General features: G+C 38.2%; 1 protein-coding gene and 2 pseudogenes across 5 annotated transcripts in view; all 3 read left to right on the top strand.

The window, feature by feature from the left end:
* Window positions 1-25,852, top strand: part of Ttc27 (tetratricopeptide repeat domain 27) — a 254,203-nt gene that overhangs the window by 48,821 nt on the left and 179,530 nt on the right. For all 5 annotated transcript variants that reach the window (XR_015453011.1, XR_015453012.1, XR_015453013.1 and 2 more), the window contains exons 8-10: window positions 624-736; window positions 5,348-5,414; window positions 25,593-25,706. Coding sequence is in view for 1 of the 5 variants with exons in the window: in XM_021253706.2 (XP_021109365.1) it covers window positions 624-736; window positions 5,348-5,414; window positions 25,593-25,706 (294 nt within the window). In the remaining 4 variants the exon portion in view is untranslated. The remainder of the gene's footprint in view (window positions 1-623; window positions 737-5,347; window positions 5,415-25,592; window positions 25,707-25,852) is intronic.
* LOC147827029 (zinc finger and BTB domain-containing protein 14 pseudogene) lies at window positions 7,780-16,053 on the top strand (annotated as a pseudogene).
* Window positions 16,416-18,669, top strand: LOC110347940 (small ribosomal subunit protein mS35 pseudogene; annotated as a pseudogene).

Genomic DNA, 25,852 nt, shown 5'->3' with positions numbered 1-25,852 from the left:
TAATTCCCTTAACTGCCCATTAGATTTTTAGTAACATACTTAAAACTCCTCCTAATCACAGGTCAATGATGGCCTTCACCATAACATTTTATAAGATGCATTCTTTTCTCCCACACCACCTCAAAATTCGTTTCTTCAAGAACTGACACTCAGTACTTGAAAGTGGATCCACAGTGACAGTGTGTTGTCTAAAATGACTTAATTAAAACAATTCCATAATGCCACCAGCAGAGGTCACACCAAAGCGAAATGTGGCACTTACAGTGCCATCTTCTCCCATTCTTTTTTTGGGTACTGGGGATCGAACTCTGGACCTTGCGCTTTCGAGGCAGGCGGCAGAACCATGGAGAAGAACAGATAGGTCTCGGGTGCAGGAGAGTTCAGAGGGGCCATTTAGATATGGAGATTATCAATGGCTAATATATTCAATGATAGGCCTGTAGGCTAACATATTCAGTGATTAGGTAGCCTACATACCCCTTACAGCTTTTCTTTCAAATAGAAAGTATAAGAAAAAGCGCACTGTAAAAGTCTCTTAGGTATTTTCAACAGTTTCTGAATTATCTATAGGAAGCTCTGAATCAGATTAAGTTTTGATCTAAATACTTTCTTTTTCATTCCAGAATCTTGAGCTCAATGATGATACTGTTCTGAATGAGATAAAATTCGCAGACTGTGAACAGTTTCAGATGCCTGACCTTTGTGCTGAAGAGCTTGCTGTTATCCTTGGAGTCTGGTAAGTTCATGACTGGTTTGGCTACCTTGCATATTGGTTCTCTCATGTTTAGGGAAATCTTTGTTTAAGAAGATCCCATAAGTTCTGAATAATAGAGATTTGTAGTGCTTCTGAAGAGAGAGAGGGAATTCTTGGGCACCCCATTTTAGAGAGTAGGAGTCTCCTGTAAGTTGGTATCCTCCTCTTCTTTTTTCTTCATAAACAAAATTTCTTTGGTTAATCTTGGCTAGGAATAGATTCTTAACAAGTATTAGAAATAGGCGAGTGCCTGTAATTGCAGCATTCAGGAGGCTGAGGCAGGAGGATTATGAGATTGGGGCCAACCCAGGTCACATAACAAGTTTGAAACCAGCCTGAGCCTACATTATTATAGTGAGGCCTTGTCTTAAAAAACAAAACAAGGGCTGGGGATTTAACTCAGTGGTACCGCGCCTGCCTTGCAAGCACAAGGTCCTGAGTTCAATCCCCAGTACCAAAAAAACAAAAACGAAAACAAAACAAAACAAAAATGGTGAGAGTGACTATTTTCACATCTGAGAATATTGATATTTACATTTTTAAGGGATAGAATTATTTTTAAATGCTGTACAATCTTATATGCAGTGGAAATAGTTTTTTCTTTTCTATTTTGAAATAATTTCAAACTTGAAAAATGTTGCAAGGTGAGGGCCATGCAAACAACTTTTGAGAATAAGTTTCCAACACAATAATCTGTCATTCTTGCCAGGTGTGGTGGTGCACGCCTATAATCCCAGCACTCAGGAGGCTGAGGCAGGAGGATCACTAAGTTTGAGGCCAGCCTGAGCTACATAGCGAGACCCTGTCTCAAAAAACCACCATCCAGAAAAAAATCCCAATAATCTGTCATTGTTGAATACTTTAGTGTGTTTCCAACAAACAGCAGCATTTATATGCCCACAATATTGCTATCAAAATCAGAAAATTAACATTCAACTTTACTATCATTTAATTCTCAGACCCCATTCTAATTTTCTCTGTTGTCCTAATAATCTCCTTTAGAAGAAGTGATCCAGTCCAGAACACATGTGTCTTATTTTGTTGTCATGTATTGTTAGTCTTTGTCAATCTGGAATAGTTTTTTATTTTTGCTTGACTTTTATGACCTTAACACTTGAAATTTACAGGCCAGTTATTTTGTAGACTTTCCTGTAATTTGAGCTTGTCTAATTTTGTTTAATGATTACATTTATTTTACACAGTGTTAGCAGAGATACCAGAGGAATAAAATTTTGTGGTTCTCATTGCTTCCTAGGAAGTAGAAAACATTTTGTTTGTCCTATTACTGGTGAAATTAACTTTGACCACACATTATTACAGTGGTCATTTACTAGGCTATTCCTATGTAAAGTTATTTTTTTCTTTTCCTCCCATATACTGATAATAGGTTTTCATTTATGCAAAAGTTGAGTTCATTTCTGCAGTCCCTTTTTGTTTGCTGAAGAAGAACCGTGCATACAGGATTCTGTTTCTAAGTCCAAGGCAATTGTCCTGTTGTGTTATTTGGTTCCAGTGACGGAGTTTAGGTTTACTACAAAAAATTACTTGTTTAGTACATAATACATAATATGTCAATATGTTTATGAGAAATACTATGTGCTAGGCATTATAGTATGTATTTCACCTTATCTCACTAATATTCTAACATTAAGGATTATTATTTTTCTGTTTTTCACATGGGAAAACAGGGTTTACATGGCTAAATGACTTGCTCAGAATTACAGAGCAGCAATTAAGATTTGAATCTGCATTTAACTGACCCCAAATTTTGAGTTCTTCATTAAGCTGTTTTTAAAAATGTTATTTTGGCAAATTCATAATTGTCAGTTCATCAGGAAATTAAATTAAACCAAATAAATGTGGGCATTTTGTCAGTTGAACTTTAGAAATGTGAGTCAAACTTCACAGTTGAGGGAGTGACCAAGAAAATGCTTATCTTCAAATACTATTTGCTTATCTTCAAATGCTTCAAATACTACTTTTTCCCCAAATATGATCTCAGTGTATGCTCAATATAGATAATAGATGAAAGAGCTGAATGGATTTCATAGGCAGTTTAAGGAGAAACTACTTACTTATTTCTGAATCTGAACATCTGATGCAGTTTATAAATGTTTGGTTACAATATCCACGAACAGATCATTCACATGAATGGAGTTACAGTGTTTTAAGTGTGATTTGGTTACAGTGCCTCATCTCTGTCTGATTCCCATGGCCACCAGCCCCAAGGGGGGCCTGGGACGTTGTGGTAGATGGGGGTGGTTGGAAAAGAGACTTGAAGAAGGTGAATTCTGACAGACTGTACACAAGAGTGACTTCTGCTCCTTCCCTGGACTTTTCCCTTTCACCGCCTCCTCATTGAATTTGATTTTGGTGGGTTCAGGTACCAGGGATCAAACTCAGGTCCTTGTGCTTGTGCAGCAGGCGGCGGAACCACTGAGCTAAATCCCCAGCCCTGACATTGAATTTGATTTTTACCTAAAGACCGAACTCTGGAACTTGCCCCACTGTCTCTTATTCCTCAGTGGACCTGATTGCTTTTATGCATAGCTATTATGGGAGGAATTCCTTAAGATACAGCAACCCTTGAGTAATTCAGATGGCTTAGTGGGGAAAGCTAGTTCCCTTTTACTTTAACAATGTGATTTTCAAGTGTGCATTGTAATATTTTGTAAGCCTAAGACAGTAAATTATATTAAATAATGGTGACTCAACTCAGTGAGTATGTCAAAATTATTATCCTCTGCCTTTCTCTTCTTCCTCCACTTCTCTATCCCTTTTTGGCGCCTGGGGTGGAATTGAGGGTCTTGTACATGCTAACACCGATCTGCCACTGGGCTACATCAGCTCCCCTTCGTAAATATTTGTAATAAGCCTGTAACATTTCACTTTATCTGTATAACTTTATGTAATGCGTTATAGAATTAGAATTTTATTTTTTGGTACGGGGATCGAACTCAGGACCTCACATTTACCAGGTAGGTGCCCATGCTGCTGAACTAAATCCTCAGCCCTAGAATTGGAATTTTTATATGAGAGAAGAACTTCGCTTCATTTTGGATACTCTTTTATCTTGTAATGACTTTTTTCAGTGCTGAGAATAGAACCCAGGGCCTTTGCAATGAGCTACATTCCCAGCCCTGTTTTGAGACAGTGTCTTGCTAAGTTGCTATAAGTTGTCTAGGCTGAGCTCAAAGTTAAAATCGTCCTGTCTCAGCCTCCCACAGCGCTGGGATTATAGGCATGTACCACTATACCCAACTTTATTTTTCTTTTTTTTCTCTTCTTTTCCTTTTTACTAACAATAAAAATAGGCTTAAAAAAATTATTATATAAACATTTCATATTTATTATAAAATCCTCAAACAGTGTTGAAAACTGAGAGAAATGATTTTATGAGGTGATATTTTCTTTCCATCCTTAATATATGTACTATTTATATGCAAAGTAATTAATATAATATATAAATTTAAGTTATATGGTGTAGCTTGACGTGGTGATACATGTGGTGAACCCATCATACAATTTAAGAAGTAGATTACAAATCCCATTAGCCCAACCCATGTGCTTTTTCTGTATTTCATTCTTCTGTTTCCTAAAAAGAATACACTGTCATAAATCTTGCGTTTGTCATTTTCTTGTCTTTAAAAAACAGCCTAGTCTCACATTTTATATAACTGCTTTAATTTCCCCTTTTTGAGCATTATGAAAGTGTTATTTTATGACATGTGGTTTCCTTTCTTCCTCTCATTATTTTGTTTCTGTGATTCATGTTGTTAGCTGCCATTACATTTTCAAGGTGGCATTCCATTGGAGGGCTATATCACAATTTATCATTTTCCTTTAGACATTTGGATTGTTTTCAGATTTTTCCTGTTATACACAGCATCACTGTGGATATTTATGTATGTCACGCCTGGTCCACCCGTTCATTAATTTCTCTGAGCTCTTGATCTAGGATGAAATTACTGAGTTGAGGCTCTGTGAATATTCACTTTACAAGACAGTACCAAATTGTTTTCCAAATTGATTCACCTAATTATACTTGTATCAACAGGATCTTAGAATTCCTATTGTATGCTTCTTTGACAACATCATAATTTTTACTACTCTAGTTCATAAGTTTAATGAAGGGGAGCTGGATCCACATTAATGCATTTGAGTTTCTTTGCTGAGTGGCATAGACTATATTTCTTTTTTTCCTAGCAAGACAAGTTATATTGGCATTAAGTGCTTCAACATTTCATTTGTTAGCATTTTATTACTTATTATACTTATCTTTGGCAAACTCATTTCTACATGTGAATATAATGCCATATTATTATACTCTCTGCTAAAAGATACAAAATATAGCAATTTGTTTTTATTTTTTAAAAATTATATTTCAGGGACTGGGGATTTAGCTCAGTGGTTCTGCCGCCTGCTTCACAAGCACAAGGTTCCAAGTTCAATCCCCAGTACCAAAAAAAAAAAAGTGTATATATATATATATACACATACATATATATATATGTGTATATATATATATATTTCATTAGCTACAATTAGCTACAATGTATTTTAAAATTAATAATTTTTTTCTTTAATTCAAAGCACAAATTTTCAAAAGAATAACCCAGTACATAAGTTAACTGAAGAGGAGCTGCTGGCATTTACATCAGTAAGTAACGTCTTTTTTGTTTCCATTTTGCTCTTTTTGCTTATAAATTATTTTGCCTCTGGTATTTGCCTCTTGCCTCAGATTGCTGTTGTTGAAACACTACCACCTAAGGAAATTAGGGGAAAACACACATCAGTTTAGTTTTCAAGGTGCATGTTTACTGCTGCTGATTTAAGCATAACCATTTTTCTTTGTAGTTGCTAGGATGTGAAAGCAGTGACCCATTTTTTTTGTTCAGTTTTAAAATCCCAGGTCCTGTTCTATTACCTTGCACATAATAGATGCATTTGTTAAATGATTTAATGAAGTAACAGCCAGAGCCACTGAGTCTTATGTCTGAGACTGAAGATGATGCCTGCTTGGTTGTGGTGAGAGAGAATTGGGATGTGAGCAGGAGAGCTCCGGTTGTAGAGGTCAGGGAAGAAGGTGGTGTGGAGGGCATGGGGCTGCTCATCAGCCTTCAGCAGGGTGGAGCAGTCAGGGGAGAAATGTGGGCAGAGAAGAGGCTGTGAGATTTGACATACTCTTTGTGGGATATAGCAGTGCAGTTCTCTTTTCTAGCATAGGTTCAGTGGTCTATCCAAATAGTCATGTCATTCTAGAGAAAGAGAATTAAGGAGAGAATTGGGGTAAAAGAAAATAAAGATTATAAATAAAGACCTCAGTTGGAGAAGGTTGGCAGTAAGAAGGAAAGATGGAGTAGTAGATGTTTGACGATTCAGCTGTAAAGAAAGGCTTCCAAGAAGAAAAAGTAAGCTGAGCATGGTGGCACACTGCTGTAATCTCAGTGGTCTGGGAAATTGAGCCAGGAGGATTGTTAGTTTGAGCCCAGCCTTAGCAACTTAGTGAGACTCTTTTATCAAAATAAAACTAATAAAAAGGGCTGAGGATGTAGCTCAGTGCAAAGGCTGGTGCTTAATTCCAGGGGGTGGGTGGAGAAATTAGTTAGCTCTTTTTGACTTTATGGTTTAAAAAAAAAAGGGGATAGATATATTCTTTAATGAGTACAAGTTGTTTACCGTATCTCTTTCAAAGGCATTTTTATTATCATAGAAATCAAGTAGAATTCTGATCTTTCCTTCCTTTGTTATTTTTTGGATAAGGTGAAAGAAAGAACTTTTATCTGGTAGAAAAGCTAGCTTTTTTGTACTGTCTTGTAAATTTTGCAAATTACTGTTTCCTACACACCCTCTTGGAACTAGTTAGATGTTGGTTCCTGAGTCCTCTGGGTGCCTGTTCTATTTTCCCACTTCAGTATTCTTAGAAATCTTGGATGTATATCTTTCTATTATATGTGTTTTAGGTAACTATGTAGAAATGTCCCTACTTTTTTATTATATGTGCTATAAGGAATTTGGCAAGTAAAGTGGTAAAATTATTTTAAAAGCATATTAAAGACTTATGTACCTTTCATTTATTCATTCAGTTAGTAGCTCGTAAATTTGATATATGCAGGCTTTGTGATCATCATTGGAGATACAACATCAAGTCTTTTCCATTTCAGAGTTTACATCAGTTTTCATTCTTGTGGGGAAAATACTCAGTAGAAAAAGAGAAATAAATATTCAGTAGAAGTGCTGAGGAGGACAATACAGCAGGGTGAGGACCAAGCATGGGCTGGGTGCAGTTGTTTCAGACAAAATAGTCTGGGAAGATCTCAGCGCAAGGTGACATGGACACAGATCTGCCCACAATGGGACGCAGCAGCAGGAAACAGGATCTGGGATGGTTGTGAGCTTGAGTCAGTGTGGGGAAGCATAGAGCTATAGGAGGACAAGTGTCTGCGTGACAAATGAGCTGGAGGCTATGACTGGGGTAAACGTGGGCTTGGTGCGCGAGAAATGTTCCTGCTGGTCTCCCCTGGGGAGGGTGATCAGGACTAACAGCTTCTTGGGACTTGTGGTATATGTTATCCACAGTTACCCTAAGAAACACTTGGACACTTCTTATTCATTTACTTTATTGTAGCACTTCCTTTGGTTTTTCATTTTTTATTTTTTTGGTACCAGGGATTGAACTTGGGTCCTTGCACTTGTGAGGCAGGCGGTGGAACCACTGAGCTAAATCCCCAGGCCTAAGGATATCTTTGTTTTTTTTTAATCTATTCTTGTTTCTTTGGATTGTGTTGTACTTTTGAAATAATTAACTGGCGATTTCTGATGGTAGAGAACTCATCATTCCCAGCTTGCAGTGAAGGTCTTAAATTGAAACTCCAAGGGCTTTATGTTGCACAGTTTTCTCTTTTCTAGCTCTATCAGTCACAACTGACCTATGGAGTGATCTGGGTTTTTTTTTTTTTTGCAGAACTGGGGATCGAACTCAGAACCTTGTGCTTGGGAGGCAGGAGTGGTGCCACTGAGCTAAATCTCCGGCCCAAGGAGTGATCTGTTTTCGATGGAAAGCTTTTTAATTATAGAGACTCATAGTGCTAGGCCTAACTTTTCTAAAGAGATGAGTTTGTTAATCTTTAAATCTTCAATTTCTAAGAAGCAAGGCAAGAAAGTAGATGTAAAGAAGGCTTTTAGGAGTCTCATGCCTACTTTGGGCTCTGTACTGTCCCATTCTTTTTCCTATCCTAAATGAAACATAGAAAATATACCAGAAAAACCCAAAGGGATCTGTCCTTGTCAGCCCTTCCTTTATCTAGAGTTCTTCCTATCTCCTCTTTCTACATGATAACGAAGCGGACAAGACAGTGAATTAGAGCTGGCTCCTGGTGTCAGTGAAGAAACTTTATAGAGTCAACTCTCCGTGTCTGTGGGTTCTGCCAATCACGCTTTAAAATATTTTGAAAATAATTTTATTGTACTGAACACGTAAAGACTTTTTTCCCCTTGTCATTCTCTGAACAGTACACTGTAACAATTATTTACATGGCACTTACATTGTATTAGGTATTATAAGTCATGTAGTCTTGATTTTCACTGTTAAATGCAAATACAGTAGCATTTTATGTAAGGGACTTGTGGATCCTTGAATTTCGATATTTTCATGGTGCCCTGGACCACTTTAACTCCCCATAGATACTGACAGCTGCATCCTATTAAACTCCAAGAGTATTTGAGACAAGAGGGACCACTTTTAGGTACTGCTGTACTTCTGAATTCGTAAACTTTTCTGTGCCTCTCTTTTGGCAAGGGTCATTTTTTGGCTTATAATTAATTATGTATATGTCTTTCCCTCACCAGATTATAAACTCCTAGCTTTAGCAACTGAGCTCTTCTTTTCTGGGTCCTTTCTATGGCCTAGTACAGTGCTTTAATGCTTTATTCCTAGCTGTTGCTCAATACATGTATGTAGAATGAGAGAATGGATGCAATATATTACAGCCTCAGAACAGGATTGTTTTCTGTCTTGTAGCTGCATTGCTTTACTTAGTTCCATAAGTTAGGTAGCACTACATCATTGTGAGGATGGCCACTTGTACACTTTACATCGGTTTCTTCTATAAAATGGGGGAAGCGTGATGTGTCCCTCCTTCAACACTGAAAATTTGTTTTGAGGATCAAATTGCAGAGTGTATAAAAAGTGCTGGTGTGCTCCATATTCAGTGATGAGCAGGGCTATTTGGTCCCTAGTTTGTCCGCGAGCAATCTGTTTCCAAGCAGCTTAAATGGACAGCACCTGTTTGAAATTGGCCATCAGTGTGATAAAGAACAGGGAGGAAATCTCACTGGTTGTCCACTTCCCTGCTGTGGCAGCAGCTTGGTGACCAGAGATTGGGGTTCTGAACTATTGGAGCTGGGAGGTAGGGTCTTTCTCTGTTGATAGAGCAGCAAATACTGAAAGTCTTAGTATCAAAAAACTGTAAGCCCTGGGAGAGCCAGGGACCATGGTATTTGCACTTGGTAAATCCTCATTGAGTAAACAAATGGGTGGCTTATTGATCCTGAATTTTGTTCAGTTTTAATGAACTTTCCCAAAGTTTACTAAAATAATAGTGAACTCTCTTTCTTAGAGAAGTTTTTGCTAGTGTTTTCATGTGGTTGCCGCATGGAGATGTATATATGAGATATGTTGGCAAAGTGTATTAACTCAGTAAAGTCAGAAGTGAATATCTTTATTCGTTTAAGGTGTCATTACGTGGTACTATTCTTGAGAAATCATATTTACATGTTTCAGGAAAACTGAGTCATACAAAATAAAAAAAGAACCCATATTGTTTCAGACAACCATTTATGTTGCATTGACCTGATAATTTAAAATTAGCTGTGATAGCTGTGTTATTTCCTTTCAGATGAGCCAAGTCAGTGATGTGTAGTAATGTTTTTAATTTCCTCTCATTGTTGAAAATGAGAACAATTTAGTTAATTCATACAGGTGTTTCAGTTTTCATTGGCAAAATGTTTAAGTATGAATGGATTCTGGCTGCTTTCCTTGTCTCCCTCCCTGAAGCCCCAAGGTCTTTATAAATGAAAGAAAGAAAAGTCCTTTGGAAGTTTCACATTATATTATAAGAATTTTCTCTTTCTGCTTTTTTTTTAAAAGATGAGATCTGGTCTTGCTATGTTGCTTAGGCTGGTCTCAAACTCCTGGACTGAAGCGGTTCTTCTGCTTCAGTTTTCTGGATGCTGAAACTGCAGGTATGCACCATTATGCCTGGCTCTGCTCTTGGTATTAGAGCTATTTAAATATACTTATCTGTGAATATAAAATTGTTCACATGCTCCTTTTACAGGTTAAATAATTGAGTTAGCAGTGGTGCCTCTGATAGTTTGTGTTACTAAATTATTTAAGTACTTCACAATACAGAGGAACAGGCACAGGAAGACTAAAGCAAGATAAAACAGAAAGACCATTCCTGCACATGGAAGAGTCCAACTGGTGAAAAATAAAACTTAAAGAGAATATCTCAGTAGCGAACAAAGAAAAATGACAGATTACATGAAGTTAAAATGATTGCAAAGACCTTTAACCTCTCATCAGAAACTTCATGCTATGTAATTTCTTTGCTCTGTCTTCTCTTCTAGTTCTCTTCTAAGTCTGAACTGACCAAGGGACTGATCTCTTTTTTTCTTTCTTCTCAGTTAATCATAGTCTTAAAATTCATGCTTGTGAATTTCCCTGGTAGACACTTTGGAGTTACTGATACTGGATTTGAACTCTCTTTGTAATTAACTACAAAAGTGGAAAAAAATATATGAAACAGCATTGTATAAAAAGGATAATAAGTCTCAGGAATATAAAATTGGTTTAATATGATACAGTGTAAGTCACTTTATTAGTACCAATGATAGGGAAAAGTTTTAGATAACTTAGTAGATTGAATATTAAGGTAGTTGTAGAAGCAAAATAAGTAATATGTTCCTTTAAGATTTGCTTTTCCCATAACTCTAGTTGTTTAAGGTGAAGGTAATCTGACTCTTTAACCAGTAACTTCATTAACCTAACAAAGTTGCAATACCTGGGTGAATTTACAATGTGTATGTGCCTATCTTATGTCTGTGACTTGTAAATAGGAACTGGAATTGTATTTACACATCAAAGACCACTAGGGATGAGATAATGGGTATAAAGGATATAAAAAGGAAAACACTGACCAAAGGGGGCTCGGATACTAACCAGACTGGTTTCTGGCGGTTCACCTGCTTGTGAGTAGAACTTTTATTATTTTACCCAAATTCTGTGTCTCCGTGTATTTCTTTCTGAGATTTCCAGAACACCAGAAAAGGGAAAGCCAGTAAGTATATCCAAAACCAAATGGTATCTCTAAATCTAATCACATGGATAATGACATTAAATGATAATGGATAAATATGCCAACTAAAAATCAAAGGTTATCATAATGGAAAAAAGGCAAGGTGCAGCTGGGTATGGTGGTGCATGCCTATAATCCCAGTGCTTGAGAGATTGAGGCAGGAGAATCTTTGTGAATTTGAGGCCAGCCTGAGCTACCTAATGAGTTCAAGGCCAGCCAGGACTACATAGTGAGACCCTGTCTCAGAAAAACAAAAAAAGCAAAACCAACCAACCAAATGAACAAACAAAAAGGCAAGGTGCAACTCTATGCTCCCTGTAAGAGATGTATTATAAATACATAGAAAATACATGGATGGGAAATATTCCATGAAAACTTAAGTATTAAAATGTTGGATTTCTAATGTAATATCAGACAAATAGACTTCACTATAAAGACTACAGCTAGAGACAAAGATGACTATTTCATACTAAAAAATCAAAATTTACCAAGAAGATATTATAGTCATGAATGTGTATGTGCCTAATAATAGCTACATGATACATGAAGTGAAACTTGACAAAGTTAAAGTTGGAAATAGATAATGTCACCATCATAGTTGAAGATTTTATGTTCCTATTGCAGCAATTCATAGAACAACTAAAAAACAGAACTAAACAACAGAACTAAAGAACAGTAAATATATGAGGTGTCATAAAAATATATGGTGAATGCTTATTAAAATTTTTTTTCTTTTTATTTTACTGGTACATTTTAGATGTACATAATGATCACATTCATCATAGGGCATTTGTATCTGTACATGATATATCGTGCGTCTTTTTCTTCCCCACTCTTCTTTCCTACCTTTAACCCTCTCCTCTCTTTATTTACAAAAGCCTTGTTTCCATTTTTTCCCTTCCATTTTTTTTGTCCATTCTTTCCTTTCCCTCTCCCTCCTCCCTTGTTTTCTTTCTCATTTGAACATTTTCTTTTTAAAAAAAATTTTATTTTATCCCACCACCCAATCATATGAACGTTTTCTTCCCATTTTCAAATATCTATTATACATTTTGATCCTTATTTACATTCTCGGTATCCCATATCAGAGAAACAATGTGATATTTACACATGTGGGTCTAATTTATTTCATTTAAGAGTATGGTCTCAAGGTGCATCCATTTAGCTATAAATGTCTCAAGCTTGTCCTTCTTTATGGTAGAGTAGTGCTCCATTGTATTAAAAAAAAAACACCACATTGGGTCGGGGATTTAGCTCAGTGGTTCCAGTGCTTGCTTCACAAGCACAAGGTCCCGAGTTCGATCCCCGGTACCAAAAAATCAAACAGCAACAAAAAAACCCATCTTCTTTATCCGTTTGTCAGCTAATGGACATTTGGGCTGTTTCCAAGATTCAGCTATTACGAACTGCCACTATAAACATGGGTGTGCGTATGTCGCCATAGTATGATGCTTTTAATTCTTTCGGAAAGATAACAAGAAGGGGAATACCCAGGTCGAATGGAACTCTGGTTTTAGTGTTTGAGGAATCTCCACACTGATTACCACAGTGGTTGACCCAGTCTACACTCCCAACAATGGAGAAGGGTTTTTTTTTCCCCACATCCCCACCAGCATTTGTTATTGCTGATTTCTTGATGATAGCTATTCTTTCTAGAGTGCGAAGTTGTGTCAGTGTTGTTTTAATTTGCATTTCTTAAATGGACAGCGACAGGACCCTTTATTTCACTTGTGTCTACTTGCTATATTTTCATATATAAAAATAAAAAGCAAAATTATAAAGCTTCTATAGCAAAAATATAAGAGAACATCTTTGAGAATGTAGGACAAACAGGACAGCAAACCTATACAACAACAAAGATAAACTAGACTGTATTAATTCTATTTACTTATTTTTATCAAAAGATACCATTAATATTTGTAAAGCACTTACACTGGTGCCTGGCTAGCACATAATATGTGGTATGTGACTGTAAACCAGTACAACCACTATAGAAATCAGTATGAAGATTCCTCAAAAAGCTAAGAATAGAAATTCCATTTAACCCAGAATTCTCCATCCGAGGATCTTCCTGGAAGACTTAAAGGCATTGCATATCCATGTTTATAGCAGCACAATTCATAGTAACTAAATCTTGGAAGCAGCCTATATGCCTGTCAACAGACGAATAGATAATGTGGTAATTACATACAATGGAGTAAACTCTCTCATGAAGAAAGATAAACGTGAGTCATTTGTAGGGACGTGGATGCACCTTGAGACCATAATGTTAAGTGAAATAAATCAGACGGAGAAGCTTAAATATCGTGTGTTTTTTTTTTCTTATACGAGAAACTCAAATTATAAATAAGCAGATAAAAGATAATAGGAAGTAGGGAAATAGATCTTTCTCAAATGAGAGGAGGATCAAGAGATGGGTGGGGCAAGTCACCCACCACCCCGCTCGGGGTGCAGGAGGCGATTTTCAAAGAGCTAGGGAGCGAGGAGGTTCGGAAAGTCAATTGCTATGGCCAGGAAGTAGAGTCCATGGAGACCCCAGAATCCAAAGATTTGGGGTCACAGACCCCTCAAGCCTTAACATTTAACGATGGCATAAGCGAGGTCAAAGATGAACAGACCCCGGGCTGGAGCACAGCCACCAGTGACATGAAGTTGAGCACTTACTATACAGCCACCATCGGGAGCAGATCGCCTGCCAGGCCTGCGGGAAGACCTCCGAAGAGGGCCGCCTGCAGAAGCACGAGAGGCTGCACACGGCAGACAGGCCGTTCGTGTGCGAGGTGTGCACGAAGGGCTTCACCACGCAGGCCCACCTGAAGGAGCACCCGAAAATCCACGCGGGCTACAAGCCCTACAGCTGCGAGGTGTGCGGCAAGTCGTTCATCTGCGCCCGGGACTTGAAGAAGCACGAGAGGGTGCACAGCATCGAGCGGCCCTTCGCGTGCCACATGTGTGACAAAGCCTTCAAGCACAAGGACTACGAGAGGTGGCACCGAGGGGAGAAGCCCTTCATGTGCGGCTCCTGCACCAAGGCCTTCGCCAAGCTCTCCGATCTGAAGTGGCACGAGAACAATTGCACAGCAAGAGGAAGCAGGTCACCCGCAGCGCCATGCAGAGGGAGAAGGAGCAGCTCCAGGTGGCTGCCATGGCCGCAGAGGCCGAGCAGCAGCGGGAAACCATCGCCTGCAGCTAGGGGACCTGGAAGCGGAGACCCAGCTGAAGGCTGGTGGTGCTGCTTTTAAGGAAACGTGTGCAGCACAGCACAGCTGAATTGGAGGCAGTATTGGTTAGGTGTCTTTGCAGCTTGTCAAGGAAACTTCCTTCCTAAGTTGTGACCAAACAGCGGCTCTGTACTGTCCGATGTCTATTCACGTTGCCAGGAAGCTCCCCTCCCCCCTTTTATGATTTTAATTTGAGAATTCTTGTGTCCAGTTTAGAAGCGAGGGACTTCAATTTTTAATTCCTCTACACTCACCACGCTGATGAGTGCACTGCACAGAGTAATAACTGAATCACTTGATTTCCTGATCATTGCAATTACATGGGACTTATGGCCAAAACAGCAGTTTTAATAGTTTAATAAATGCACTCCTTACAGACACAGAACATGGGAGTGGGTGGTTGACCAAGAACACCGCGAGTATGAAACCAAGCTCTGGAAACACAGAATGGTATTAGATTTGTATTTGGTTTGTTAATTTTTTATATCATTGTTTTTCACTGTTTTTGTGGACAAGTAATAGTTGCTTTGCTGAAGTGTTCTTCATCTGTTTTGATTGCTCCCAGAAGGCTGTAGTCACAAGGACAGGAGGCTGAGCAAGCCCACCAGGACACCAGTGGTCTTGGCTGAGGTCCGAGGGCCTCTCAGTTGGGGCACTGCAATCTGCACTGGCAGGGTCTTGCCGGGTGGACTAGGGGTGAGAAGAGTAGAAAAGGCCCACAGCGACAAGGTTCCCACATGTGCAGCAGTTCCGGGATTTCCTAGACCAAAACAATTCTTAATTGATTTTTGAAGTGAGATTTGTATTTAGGATCAAAATTAGAACAAGAAACAGATCTGGTTCTTCGGTTGCATTAATGTAACTTCACAGAATGTCATCATGCTTTTGGGCTCCCTGAAGCACCTGGTTTATCCATAAAGGAGATGCAATATGCTTACTTAAATTAATAAGTTTAAAATCTTTTAAGTGTGTAAAAAAAAAGAGAGAGATGGATGGGGCAGAAAAACCACAAAAACCCAGGCATGGTGGCACATGCCTGTAATCCCAGCACTCAGGAGGCTGAGGCAGGAGGATACCATGAGTTTGAGGCTGGCCTGGACTGCATAGTGAGACTCTGTCTCAAAAAAACCAAACTCCACCTCCCAAAAAAGGAGATGGTGGAGGAAAGGAGGGAAGAGGGGAAAAGGTATGAAAAAAGGAATTAAGATGTGCTATATACATGGACCAACTTCACACAAGGAATGTAACCATTAGGTACTGTAAACATATACTAATAAAAATAAAAAAATTTTAAAAGTTTTTGAAATAATAATAAATGATATATTGCCTTCCATATTGACATTTTGTTACTATAATGAAATACCCGAGGCTTGGTAACCTTATAAAGAAAAGAGGTTTATTTTGGCTTATGTGCTTGGTCTCCATCTAATGATGACCTTCTTGGTAGCAGATTACTATGATGGTACCCTACATGAGGCAGGGAATGCAGGTATATGTGTGTGTATGTGTCTTTCTAGCTTCTCTCTCTCTGCAGTGTCCTCATGGATTCAATCATGAAGGCTCTGCCCTAAAGGCAATATCTAACCCTAATCACTTCCTAAATGTCCACTATGGTTGGCTTACACCTTAATCAGATTGAGTTTCCATGCTTCTTCTTTTTTTTTTTTTTTTGCGATACTGAGGATCGAACTCAGGACCTTGTACTTATGAGGCAGGCGCGGTGCCACTGAGCTAAATCCCTGGCCCCTCTATGCTCTTAATACTTTACAGTGGAGATTAAATGTTAGCACCTAGAGCCTGGGACACACTCAAACCATAGCACCTTTCTCCAGTGAAAAGGCAGGAGATTTTTATTTAGAAAATACAAATTGTAACCACACATTAACAAGAAAAATTCTGATTACCCCATGAAAAAGACAGGCATCACCAGGTGTGGTGATGGCAGGAGGCTGAGGCAAGAGGATCACCGCAAGTTTGAGGCCAGCCTGGGCTACACAGCGAGACTCTGTCTCAAAAAAACAAAAAGAGAGCGACAGATAGGCAAAGCATTTCAGTGAGTAATGTAGTGGTATCAGAATGATCATTGATGTATAAAAAATGACTCAACTTGGCACTGCGGCCCAGGTCCCGCCCCAGGATGTGGACCGTGCTTGTTCTTTCCGGCTTGCCGTTCTTGCAGCCATGGCGGCTGCCGTGCTCCCGTGGCGGTTCACCTTGAGGGCCTTCTCCACCGCTGTGACCCCGGCCACTCACGCTCGGAGACCTAGCCCGCATATAGGAGAAACAACATCCAAAAGTGGAAGGCAAATGAGAAGACAGGCACTACCTCCTAGAACAGAGAAAATGGCTGTTGACCAGGACTGGCCTAGTGTTTACCCTGTTGCAGTGCTCTTTAAGCCCTCTGCAGTGCCTCTCCCTGTTCCGATGGGTTATCCAGTGAAAAAGGGCGTTCCTATGGCAAAGGAAGGAAATCTGGAACTTTTAAAGATCCCTAATTTTCTGCATTTGACACCTGTAGCAATTAAAAAGCACTGCCAAGCTCTTAAAGATTTCTGCACCGAGTGGCTGGCTGCACTAGACAGTGATGAGAAATATGCGAAGCATTTTCCAATTGAAATTGACACTGCTGATTATGTTTCATCAGGACCATCTGTTCGAAACCCCAAAGCACGAGGAGTAACCTTAAGGGTGAAACTTTCCAGTTTGAATTTAGATGATCATGCAAAGAAGAAATTGATTAAACTTGTAGGAGAACGATACTGCAAGACTACAGATGTACTCACCATCAAAACAGATAGATGCCCTTTAAAGAGACAGAACTATGATTATGCACTGTTATCTACTGACAGTATCATACCATGAATCTTGGAAAACTGAAGAATGGGAAAAAAATAAGACTGAAGCAGACATGGAAGAGTATATATGGAAAAATAGCTCCTCAGAAAAAAATATGCTGGAAACACTTCTCCAAATTAGCATCACTGAGAAAAACATGGAAGTAAATAAAGAAGAGCTCCTTGGTACTAAAGAGGTTGAAAATTATCAAAAGTCTCTTGTTAGTCTTAAGAATGAGGGGGAAAATGAAATTACCCTTTCTTAGTACAAAGAGTCAGTGAAGAGACTGTTAAATCTAACATGAGTTGTGAAGTGGGAAGATCTGCTTTATTTTACAATACATGTAATCAATATCTAATTTGATGTAAAAGTGAAAGTTTAAAAATCATTTCTTACCCAAGAGTTAATTTTAAAATTATCTGTAATTTTACTAATGTGCAATGACTGGTTATTTTCAAGTTTTCAAATTTATACACTGAGACAATTAGACTAATTAGAAGATCTTCAAGATTTCTCAGGTTCTAAAGTTTTATTTCTACATGACAATTTTAATATTCATATATTTACATATATTATTATGTCACTGGCCACATTTCTTCCACCACAAACTGGCATTTAGTGGTTGCTTTTTAATAAATGCTTCCAGTTATTGAAAATGTAAAAAAAAAAAAAATGACTCAACTTTATTAGTCCTGAGAAAAATGGAAATTAAAGACATACTACTACTACATTCTTACTAAAATAGCGAAAATAGTATCAGTTACAACCATATGCAGCAATAAAAGCTCTAGTAATTTCTGGAAAGAATATAGAGTGGAGGCTGGGGATGTAGCTCAGTGGCGCTGCACCTGCCTGGAAAGTGCAAAGTTCTGAGTTTGATTCCTGGTACCAAAAGAAAAAAAAAAGTATAGAGTGGAATAATCGTTTAGAAAACTGGCAGTGTCTGTGAAAGTGAAATGTGTTCATACTGTATGATCCAGCACATTTACTCCTCTAAGTGACACCAAGTGGAAATACTTACCCATATTCACTTGAAGAACATGTCCTAGAATGTTCATAGCAGCATAGTCTGACAGAAAATCTAGAATATTCGTAGCTTATTTGTAATAGCCCCAAATTAGAACTACCTAACTACTCATTAGCTATAGAATAAATAAACTGTTCATACAATGGAATATTATATAGCAATAAATGAGACATTCTGCAAATATAGGCAAATACGTGGATGAAACTGTAAAACATCGAGTAAAAGATTCCAGACACCAAAGATTACTCTATGATTACATTTGTATGAATTAGAAAAATGTGCACACTGATCTGTGGTGTTTAAAGTCAGCATAGTGGTTACCCTTCTCAAGGGCAGGGAAAATAAAACATATAAGAGGGGCACTATTGGGATTCTGGTTATGTTGTGTTTATTGGGCTGGGTGCTGATTATGTAAGTCTGTTGAGTTTCTGAAAATTCATTGTGTACTTAAAAATATATATATATATTATCTTGGTTATTTTGTTGTCACTGGGACAAAATACCCAGTACCCACAAATCAAAGAAGAAAAGTTTATTTTAGCTCACAGTTTGTAAAAGTTTCAGTCTATAGTCAGCTGGCTCCAAAGCAAGGCAGCATGGCAGAGAGGCATGGCAGAGGAGAAACAGTCCATCGCAGGACAGGCGGGAAGCAGCGAGCCTCCGTTCTTATTCCATCTAGGCTGCAAGGCTGTTGGTTGATGCCACCCACACCCAGAGTAGGTCTTCCCTCTTCAGTAAATCTATCATCCACACCCAGATCTATGCTAAGCCAATCAGTGGACTAATCCAGTATCACATACCCATGATCTAGTCACCTCCCAAAAGCTCCACCTATCAGTGCATGAGGCTTTGTGCATGAGGCTTTGTGTGTGTGGTTGACATCTAGATATTAGCCTAAATATATATATATATATATATATATATATGCTATATATTCACACATATATATATGTGAATCTTCCCTGTATTTACCATATCGAACTAAAAAATACATAGAAAGATAATATCCATTCAAGAGCATTGTCTGGTAAGTTGCAATGACATTTCTCCAAAAGAATCATATATTTAAGAAAAGTAATTTAATAAAGCACCTTTTCTCAGCACATTTTAACAAAACTAAAATTTGTTATATAGTTTCTGTTAAGAAATTCAATACCGTTTGTTTAGATGTATTAAATTCATTTAAGTGTTTCATTGTATCTTCATATAGTGTAGTTGAAGATAAACTATAATGTTGCAGACTTAGCTATGATAGTGCTTTGTTTGGGAAAAATCTGATTTATTTCTTTGAACCTACCAGTGATAGAAAGCATCACAGTGCAAGATGGTCATTTCTGTATGAAAAAAGTGATGATTTCTTGCAAAAAGAAGGTGATTTCCATGTTTTTATGTTAACAAAGAAACATAATACAATTGTGGTTGCAAGGAGCTCTTTTTTAGGGAAGAGGGTACTGAGGATTGAACCCAGACCTTTGCATGGAGCATATCCCTAAACAACTGTACTGTATGCTATAATGTGTAACTAATTATTATTATTATTATTACTATTTTTATTGTTATTATGTTTTGGTACCTGGGATTGAACTCAGGACCTTGTGCTTGTGAGGCAAGTGCGGCGCCACTGAGCTAAATCCCCGGCCCCTCAACTAATTATTTGCAAGTTAATGCTGTCTGAACATTTCACCAAATGTCCAGATGGATACGCCAGATACCCTAAGGCTACAAAGACACAATTTAATCATATTGGGACATCATTTGCATTTGTGTCACTTGAGAATAATTCTAATGAATTAAATATTTGTGCAGGTTGAAGGTTTATTGCTGAGCTGAGGGCTTAGCTCAGTGGCACTGTGCCTGCCTTGCAAGTGCAAGGTCCTGAGTTTGATCTCTGGTACCAAAAAAAAAAAAAAGCTTATTGCTCTGCACAATGTGATTTGCCATTGTGCATTGTTAGCTTGTACTAGGTATTTTAGACTGTAAGGTAACCAACCCCAGTGGTGAGGTGTGCACTGGCAGGAGGAGCGCCACTGTAGTGCTTGGGTGGAGTGGTCACACAGCTTCGGGTATTTTGGATGATTTATCTTCCAAGAGAGCTGGCGTACCCTGCACTTTTAGATAGGTGGTGAATGAAATTCTGCTTGAGAGTCACTGGTGTAGAGGCTTTTGCAGTTGAGTAGATACTGTGTTTATATGTAAACACCACATTTTGTTTGTCTCTTCTTTTTTGGGGGGGGGGGCTACTGGGGATCAAACTCAGGACTGGGCGCTTACAAAGCAGGCGGCGGAACCACTGAGCTAAATCACCAGCTCCTGTCTCTTCTTTCTTCCATGAACATTTGGGTTGCTTCTGCCTTTTGAGTATTGTGAGTAATGCCGTAATGAGCATTAGTTTGGATCTCTGCTTTATTCTTTTCAGCAGGTACCCAGAAATGCAATATTAGTGCTGTCTAATTTTTTTGAGGTTTAAAATTTTTTTTTTCCTTTATCAAGGTATCATAGAATGTCTTACAGAAAGTAGAGCAGTCATTAAAAAGTTTCTGTTACTCTCTGGTATAGTTTTCTGCTCACCTAAATAGCAGGTAGCTAGAATTTCTATGGTAATAAGAAATTATGTCAGATTATGTTTAAATACTATACATGCAGCCATCATTACCTGTGTGTAAGACTCCTCACTATTCCCGATCCTTTGTGTCAGTTTGGTATTTATCCAATCTTCCCTATCTTTAATCTTGAGCAGTTTAGCTGTTCTCAGTATGTCTCACACTTTCGTTGGACAATGAAAAAATGTTTTTGTGAAATATTTCAGTGAATATCAAGTCAGAAATAACTGTATTCAACTTAAAGGTAAATCAGAATATAAAATAACTAAAATGTGAATCGTTTTTGAAAGAATGAGCTCAACTTTTAACCACTTAATAGTTTACCCTAAGCGTCCCTCAGGCAGGTATCATTTCAACTAGTTGATTTTTGTAATGAATCAATTTGGTAAAATTGTTGCTTTTGTATTTCCCGTTATAGTATTAAAAATATGCAATTTTTGATCATCCTGTATTTAAATAATTGGATTGGTAAGTAATGACATTATTTCTCCTTAAACATTAAAGAATTTTGGAGGTGCGATAAATTTTGATTGTCTTTTTGTCCCTTTTTCTTTTTTTCTTTATGGATAAAACATCTTAGTTCAGAGAGGTTAATTCACTTACTCCAGGGGAAGTACGTAATGGCTGGGAAGGAAGCAAACTAGTTTAGGTAAGAATTAACCTTAATTTGTAGATTTTTACAAAGTCCCTTAACAAATAATGTTGAGACCTTACTCTATTATTGTTAATGATGTAAAGCAAATAGAATTTTTTGTAGCTGAAAGTAACCTTAGAGACCTTCAGATCTAATCCCATCCTTATATAGATGAGAAAAATGAGGTCCCAAAACAGTGAACACCTTTCCCAGCAGAGCTAATTGGGGGAGGAACTGAACCTGTATCCAGGCCTGTTTTTCAGTACAATTTAACACTGTGAGAAATATGTTATGTGTCACAATTTAGGAGAGATTTATTTAAAAAAAACTTGTAAGTTATTTTACTTGGCTTTGAAAGCATATTGTCATAAAGAAAAATACTTTTGGTAATGTTTAAGTTTCTGAGCTGCCCCACTAAAGCCTACAAATTACTTGGATTATAGTAATTTAAGCATTATTTTATGATAACTATTTATTATTTATAATACTGTGTCTTTGGAAGTCTATGTTCCCAATTTTATTTAGGAAAATTGTGATTTGGGGGTGGGACCTTGTGATTTTTAAAAAAACTACCAGTCACTGTTAATTTATACCTTCTGTTCCTTTGGAAAAGAAGACCAAGAAAAAGTCCTTTTCTCTGTCCTTTTCTTATGTACTAACATATGCCAGGCAGTTTGTAAGGCACTGGAGAACCAAATTGCTAGGATTTCTGTCTAGAGGAGCCAAACTGGATGCAGAGATAGAGAATTACTGGATTGAGATGGAATCACTTAGATGAAGGAGTGGAAAAAGTTCTCTGACAAGGTGAGGCAAAGACCTGAAGCTCAGACAGAAACAGATAGTAGGGTGATCACTTCTTTTGTTCAAAATTGAGTGAATTAAGAGCAGTGCCTCCTGTTGGGGCACCTGGTAGACTATGGCTTGTCTTCTCACCAGGTGGGGTTGGCTTGCTGCTTAGGCAGGTGTTCCGGTCAGTCTTGATTGTCAGTTTGGTTGGATTAGGAGACTCTTGCTGAAGTGATTGATTCATGGGTATACTGTCCTAGTCAGTGGGTTAATCCACTGATATTTATAGCTGAATGTGGTATCAGGAGGTGGGGCCCATTAGGAGGAGTTGGGTCAAGGGGGCATATGCCTTTGGAGGGTGTATCTCTGTGGCACTCTGTGCCTTTGCTCAGTTTCCTGGCTGCCATGAAGCGAGCAGCTTTGCTCTGCCATGGACTGAAACCTCTAAAACTGTGAGCTGAAGTAAGCCTCTCCTCCATTAAGTTGGGGGTGAAAAGTATTTTGGTCTCAGTGAAAAGCCGACCAGGGCATCAGGTTGGATTGGTGCTTTTTCCCATTGGATTGTTTCCTGAACTATTAGACTGAAAGTTTTTCAAAATGTGATTTTCTTCATAAGTCAGTAGAGCATATATAAAACTTGTTTAGTTTTCTTTTTCATTACCTAATATTCCATATTAGGATTTATTCTTACCTCATGGCAGCAGTATTTTGTACAATATACTAAATTTAGCCCATCTACCTCCTTTCAGAAAGACTCTCTTAAGTCTATCTGCTAGCCAACAGATATAAGATATATGACATTTTTCCACGATACCATTATCTAGTCAGTTCCCTTCTTGAAAGCTTTTTAAATGTCTTTTTGTCAGACTGCATTTTACTTCCAGTGTATAGTGACAATGTTTTCCTTGACATTCACATGAAAGTATCAGGCAAGGTTCTTGTTCTCATGCCAATGTAGAAAGCAGTTTGACTTTGCTTTTTCTGAGAAGAACATTTCATTCTTTCAGTGTACAAATGTTTGGGGCAACTTTTTTTTCTTTTCTTTTTTTCCTGTGCTAGTTATTGAACCCAGGGCCATATGAATGCTAGGCCAGTATTCTGCCACTGAGCCACAGTCCAGCCCAAGAGATAACCTAGTAAACACTGGACTTTAACTCTGATGGGGTGGGCCTCGAACCAGTCCATGTTCTGCACTGTTCTTGTTGGCAGAATGGTGCCCACTCTTGGCTGACAGAAAACATAGGAGGAGAGGCCCTGGGGGGTCAGGTGTGCATCAGGGCTACTCTTGTAGGCTTTGGCAAGCTTTACTAATTTCTGTTTATTTCATGCTCATGCTTTGGTGAGATGTGGGGAGTATTATTCAGTTTTATAGCAGGGGAGATCAAGGGACTTGCTGAGGCCACACAGCTAGCTTGGTGGAGCTGGGATTCTGCTCCGCTTTGGCTGACCTGGGAGACTTCCCACTGCTGTAAGCACGGTTCCCCAGTGCTCTTCCCTCCTGTTCACAGATAATCCCATTAACGGTGCAAACAAGGAAGACTGGGATGCTGCTCATGGTAGTTAGGTTTGCAGATTTACCTGAGAAAAATTCTTCCCTTTGAAAATTCTTGAGTTGACATTTTATAAATAAAATATTCTACAAAATAGTTTTGCATATACTAAAGAAACTGTGATTCAAGGATATAAAAATATTTTAATTTTCAAAGTTAGGTTAGAGAAATAAGATTATTTCATAAGACACTGTATTAAAATGTAAGTTCTATGAGGGCACAGCCCTCTGTCTTGCTTGCTGCTTTGTCCTGAGAGTCTAGAGCACAACTTCAGTAAGGCCTCATTCTTTTGATCCTCTTTTTTTTATTCTTTGTCTACTTGTCTACTATTTCCATGGTTCTTTCCCATGTCTTGTTACATTACTCTGTTTTATTTATCCTGTGTGGTATCATCCATTTCCAAAAGATAAGCATATCTATTTTTTTTTTTTTTTTAAACTTAGCGAGACAGGGTTTCACTATGTAGTTCAGCCTGGCCTAAAACTAACTATGTAGCATAGGCTGGCTTGAAATTCACTTCGATCCTCCTGCCTCAGCTTCCCTAGTGCTGGTATTACAGGTATGTGTCACCACATCTGGCATGGATAAGCATATTTTAATTTAGCCATTTAAATAAGTGTATTGTTTGGAGAAGTGTTCTAAATAATATAAAGGTGTTGTTCTGGGGCTTGGGAGACCAGTGTCAGTACCAGCTTTTGCTGTTACTGAAGGCATGACATTGAGCAAGTGCTTTAACCTTTGGTGTTTCATTGTCTTGTTAATTGTGAAGGGGGTTGGTCTAGATTAGGATTAAAAACTCAAATATTTATAAGGGTCAGACAGGCAACACGAATGAATGAAGTGAGCTGGGCATCATATGATAAGGAGTTGTAGAGACTTTGATATAGTGTATGCATTGTTCTTGATAACTTTTAATGAAAATTTGGAGTTAAGAATGAATATGACCAAAGACAAGTATTTCTGTTAGTTTAGCCTTATAGTTCTTAAAGTTGGCTATACTTGGCAATTACCTGGGGAATATTTTTAAAAACACTGATGTTTAGATCTGTTCTTAGAGATAGGATTTTCTTTGAAAAATACCAAAGCTTCCCAGGTGCTTCTAATGAGCAGCCAGGTTGTTTTTTTTTTTTAATGATTAATTGTACTCTAAGCTAGGATGTTTTCCGCACCTGACTTTTAGAAACAAGCAGATACTTGTTTAGCAACAGGCAACACACAGTGATCAAGGATAGCCTCAGCTTTCTGACAAATAAACAAGTCTTTTCCCATTCATTACAGTGAGCTTTAATGTAAGTTTTTATTGGAACTGACCACCTGGGAACAGTATTGGATTCCAAGCCACTATAAGACAGAGCTTAAATTGTGTTCATTATACCAAGCTGTCCCTGTTTATCACAATACATGTTGTTTTGCCCCAGATTGTCACTTTATTTCCCATTACATCTGTGATTCTATTTAATGGTTTCCACCATATTCTCTGAATTGATGGCAGCCACATCTGCTGGGGGTTAGGTTTCAGTATGTGCATAATCAAAGTTTTCTTGTAAGCCAGTCTTTCTTTAGATGCCCCTTCTTGGAAAGCATTTAAACTAAAATTGGAGACTCCTTACCTCTAACGAAGACCAGGAAGCATTCTCATATGTTTTAGAATGATTTTCTGTAATGTGAATTGAAAACCAAGAACTTTTTGCCTTTGTTTGCTTAGATTGTGAAATCTGAATTTAATTGTATCCTGATATTTTTGGCAGAATTAATTTTGTCCTATTCAGAATAAGATCTCTATCTTATCCCTTCTTTTTATGATCTTTTTCTCCCTCCTTCCATCAGTGTTTGCTTTCACAACCAAAGTTCTGGGCCATTCAGACATCAGCCTTGATCCTCCGGACAAAACTTGAGCGAGGAAGCACCCGCCGAGTGGAACGGGCAATGAGGCAGACACAGGTAGGAATTAATGTGGCAGTTTTGTTATTCTTCCAGTTGTGTAATTGTGTGAACATATGTACATGTGACGAGTGAAGGAATCAGGTGGCTTATATTGTACTCAGGCTCTGCTGTTATGTACAGTGTAGTTCTAGAGTTAGGCTGTG

The sequence above is a fragment of the Heterocephalus glaber genome, unplaced genomic scaffold (genome assembly GCF_053883595.1).
Source record: "Heterocephalus glaber isolate CG9 unplaced genomic scaffold, H.glaber_assembly_v1.0 deba00001457, whole genome shotgun sequence".
In the NCBI taxonomy this organism is placed as follows: Eukaryota; Metazoa; Chordata; class Mammalia; order Rodentia; family Bathyergidae; genus Heterocephalus; species Heterocephalus glaber.
Note: the sequence above shows the minus strand (reverse complement) of the source record. Positions and strands in the feature narration are given on the sequence as shown.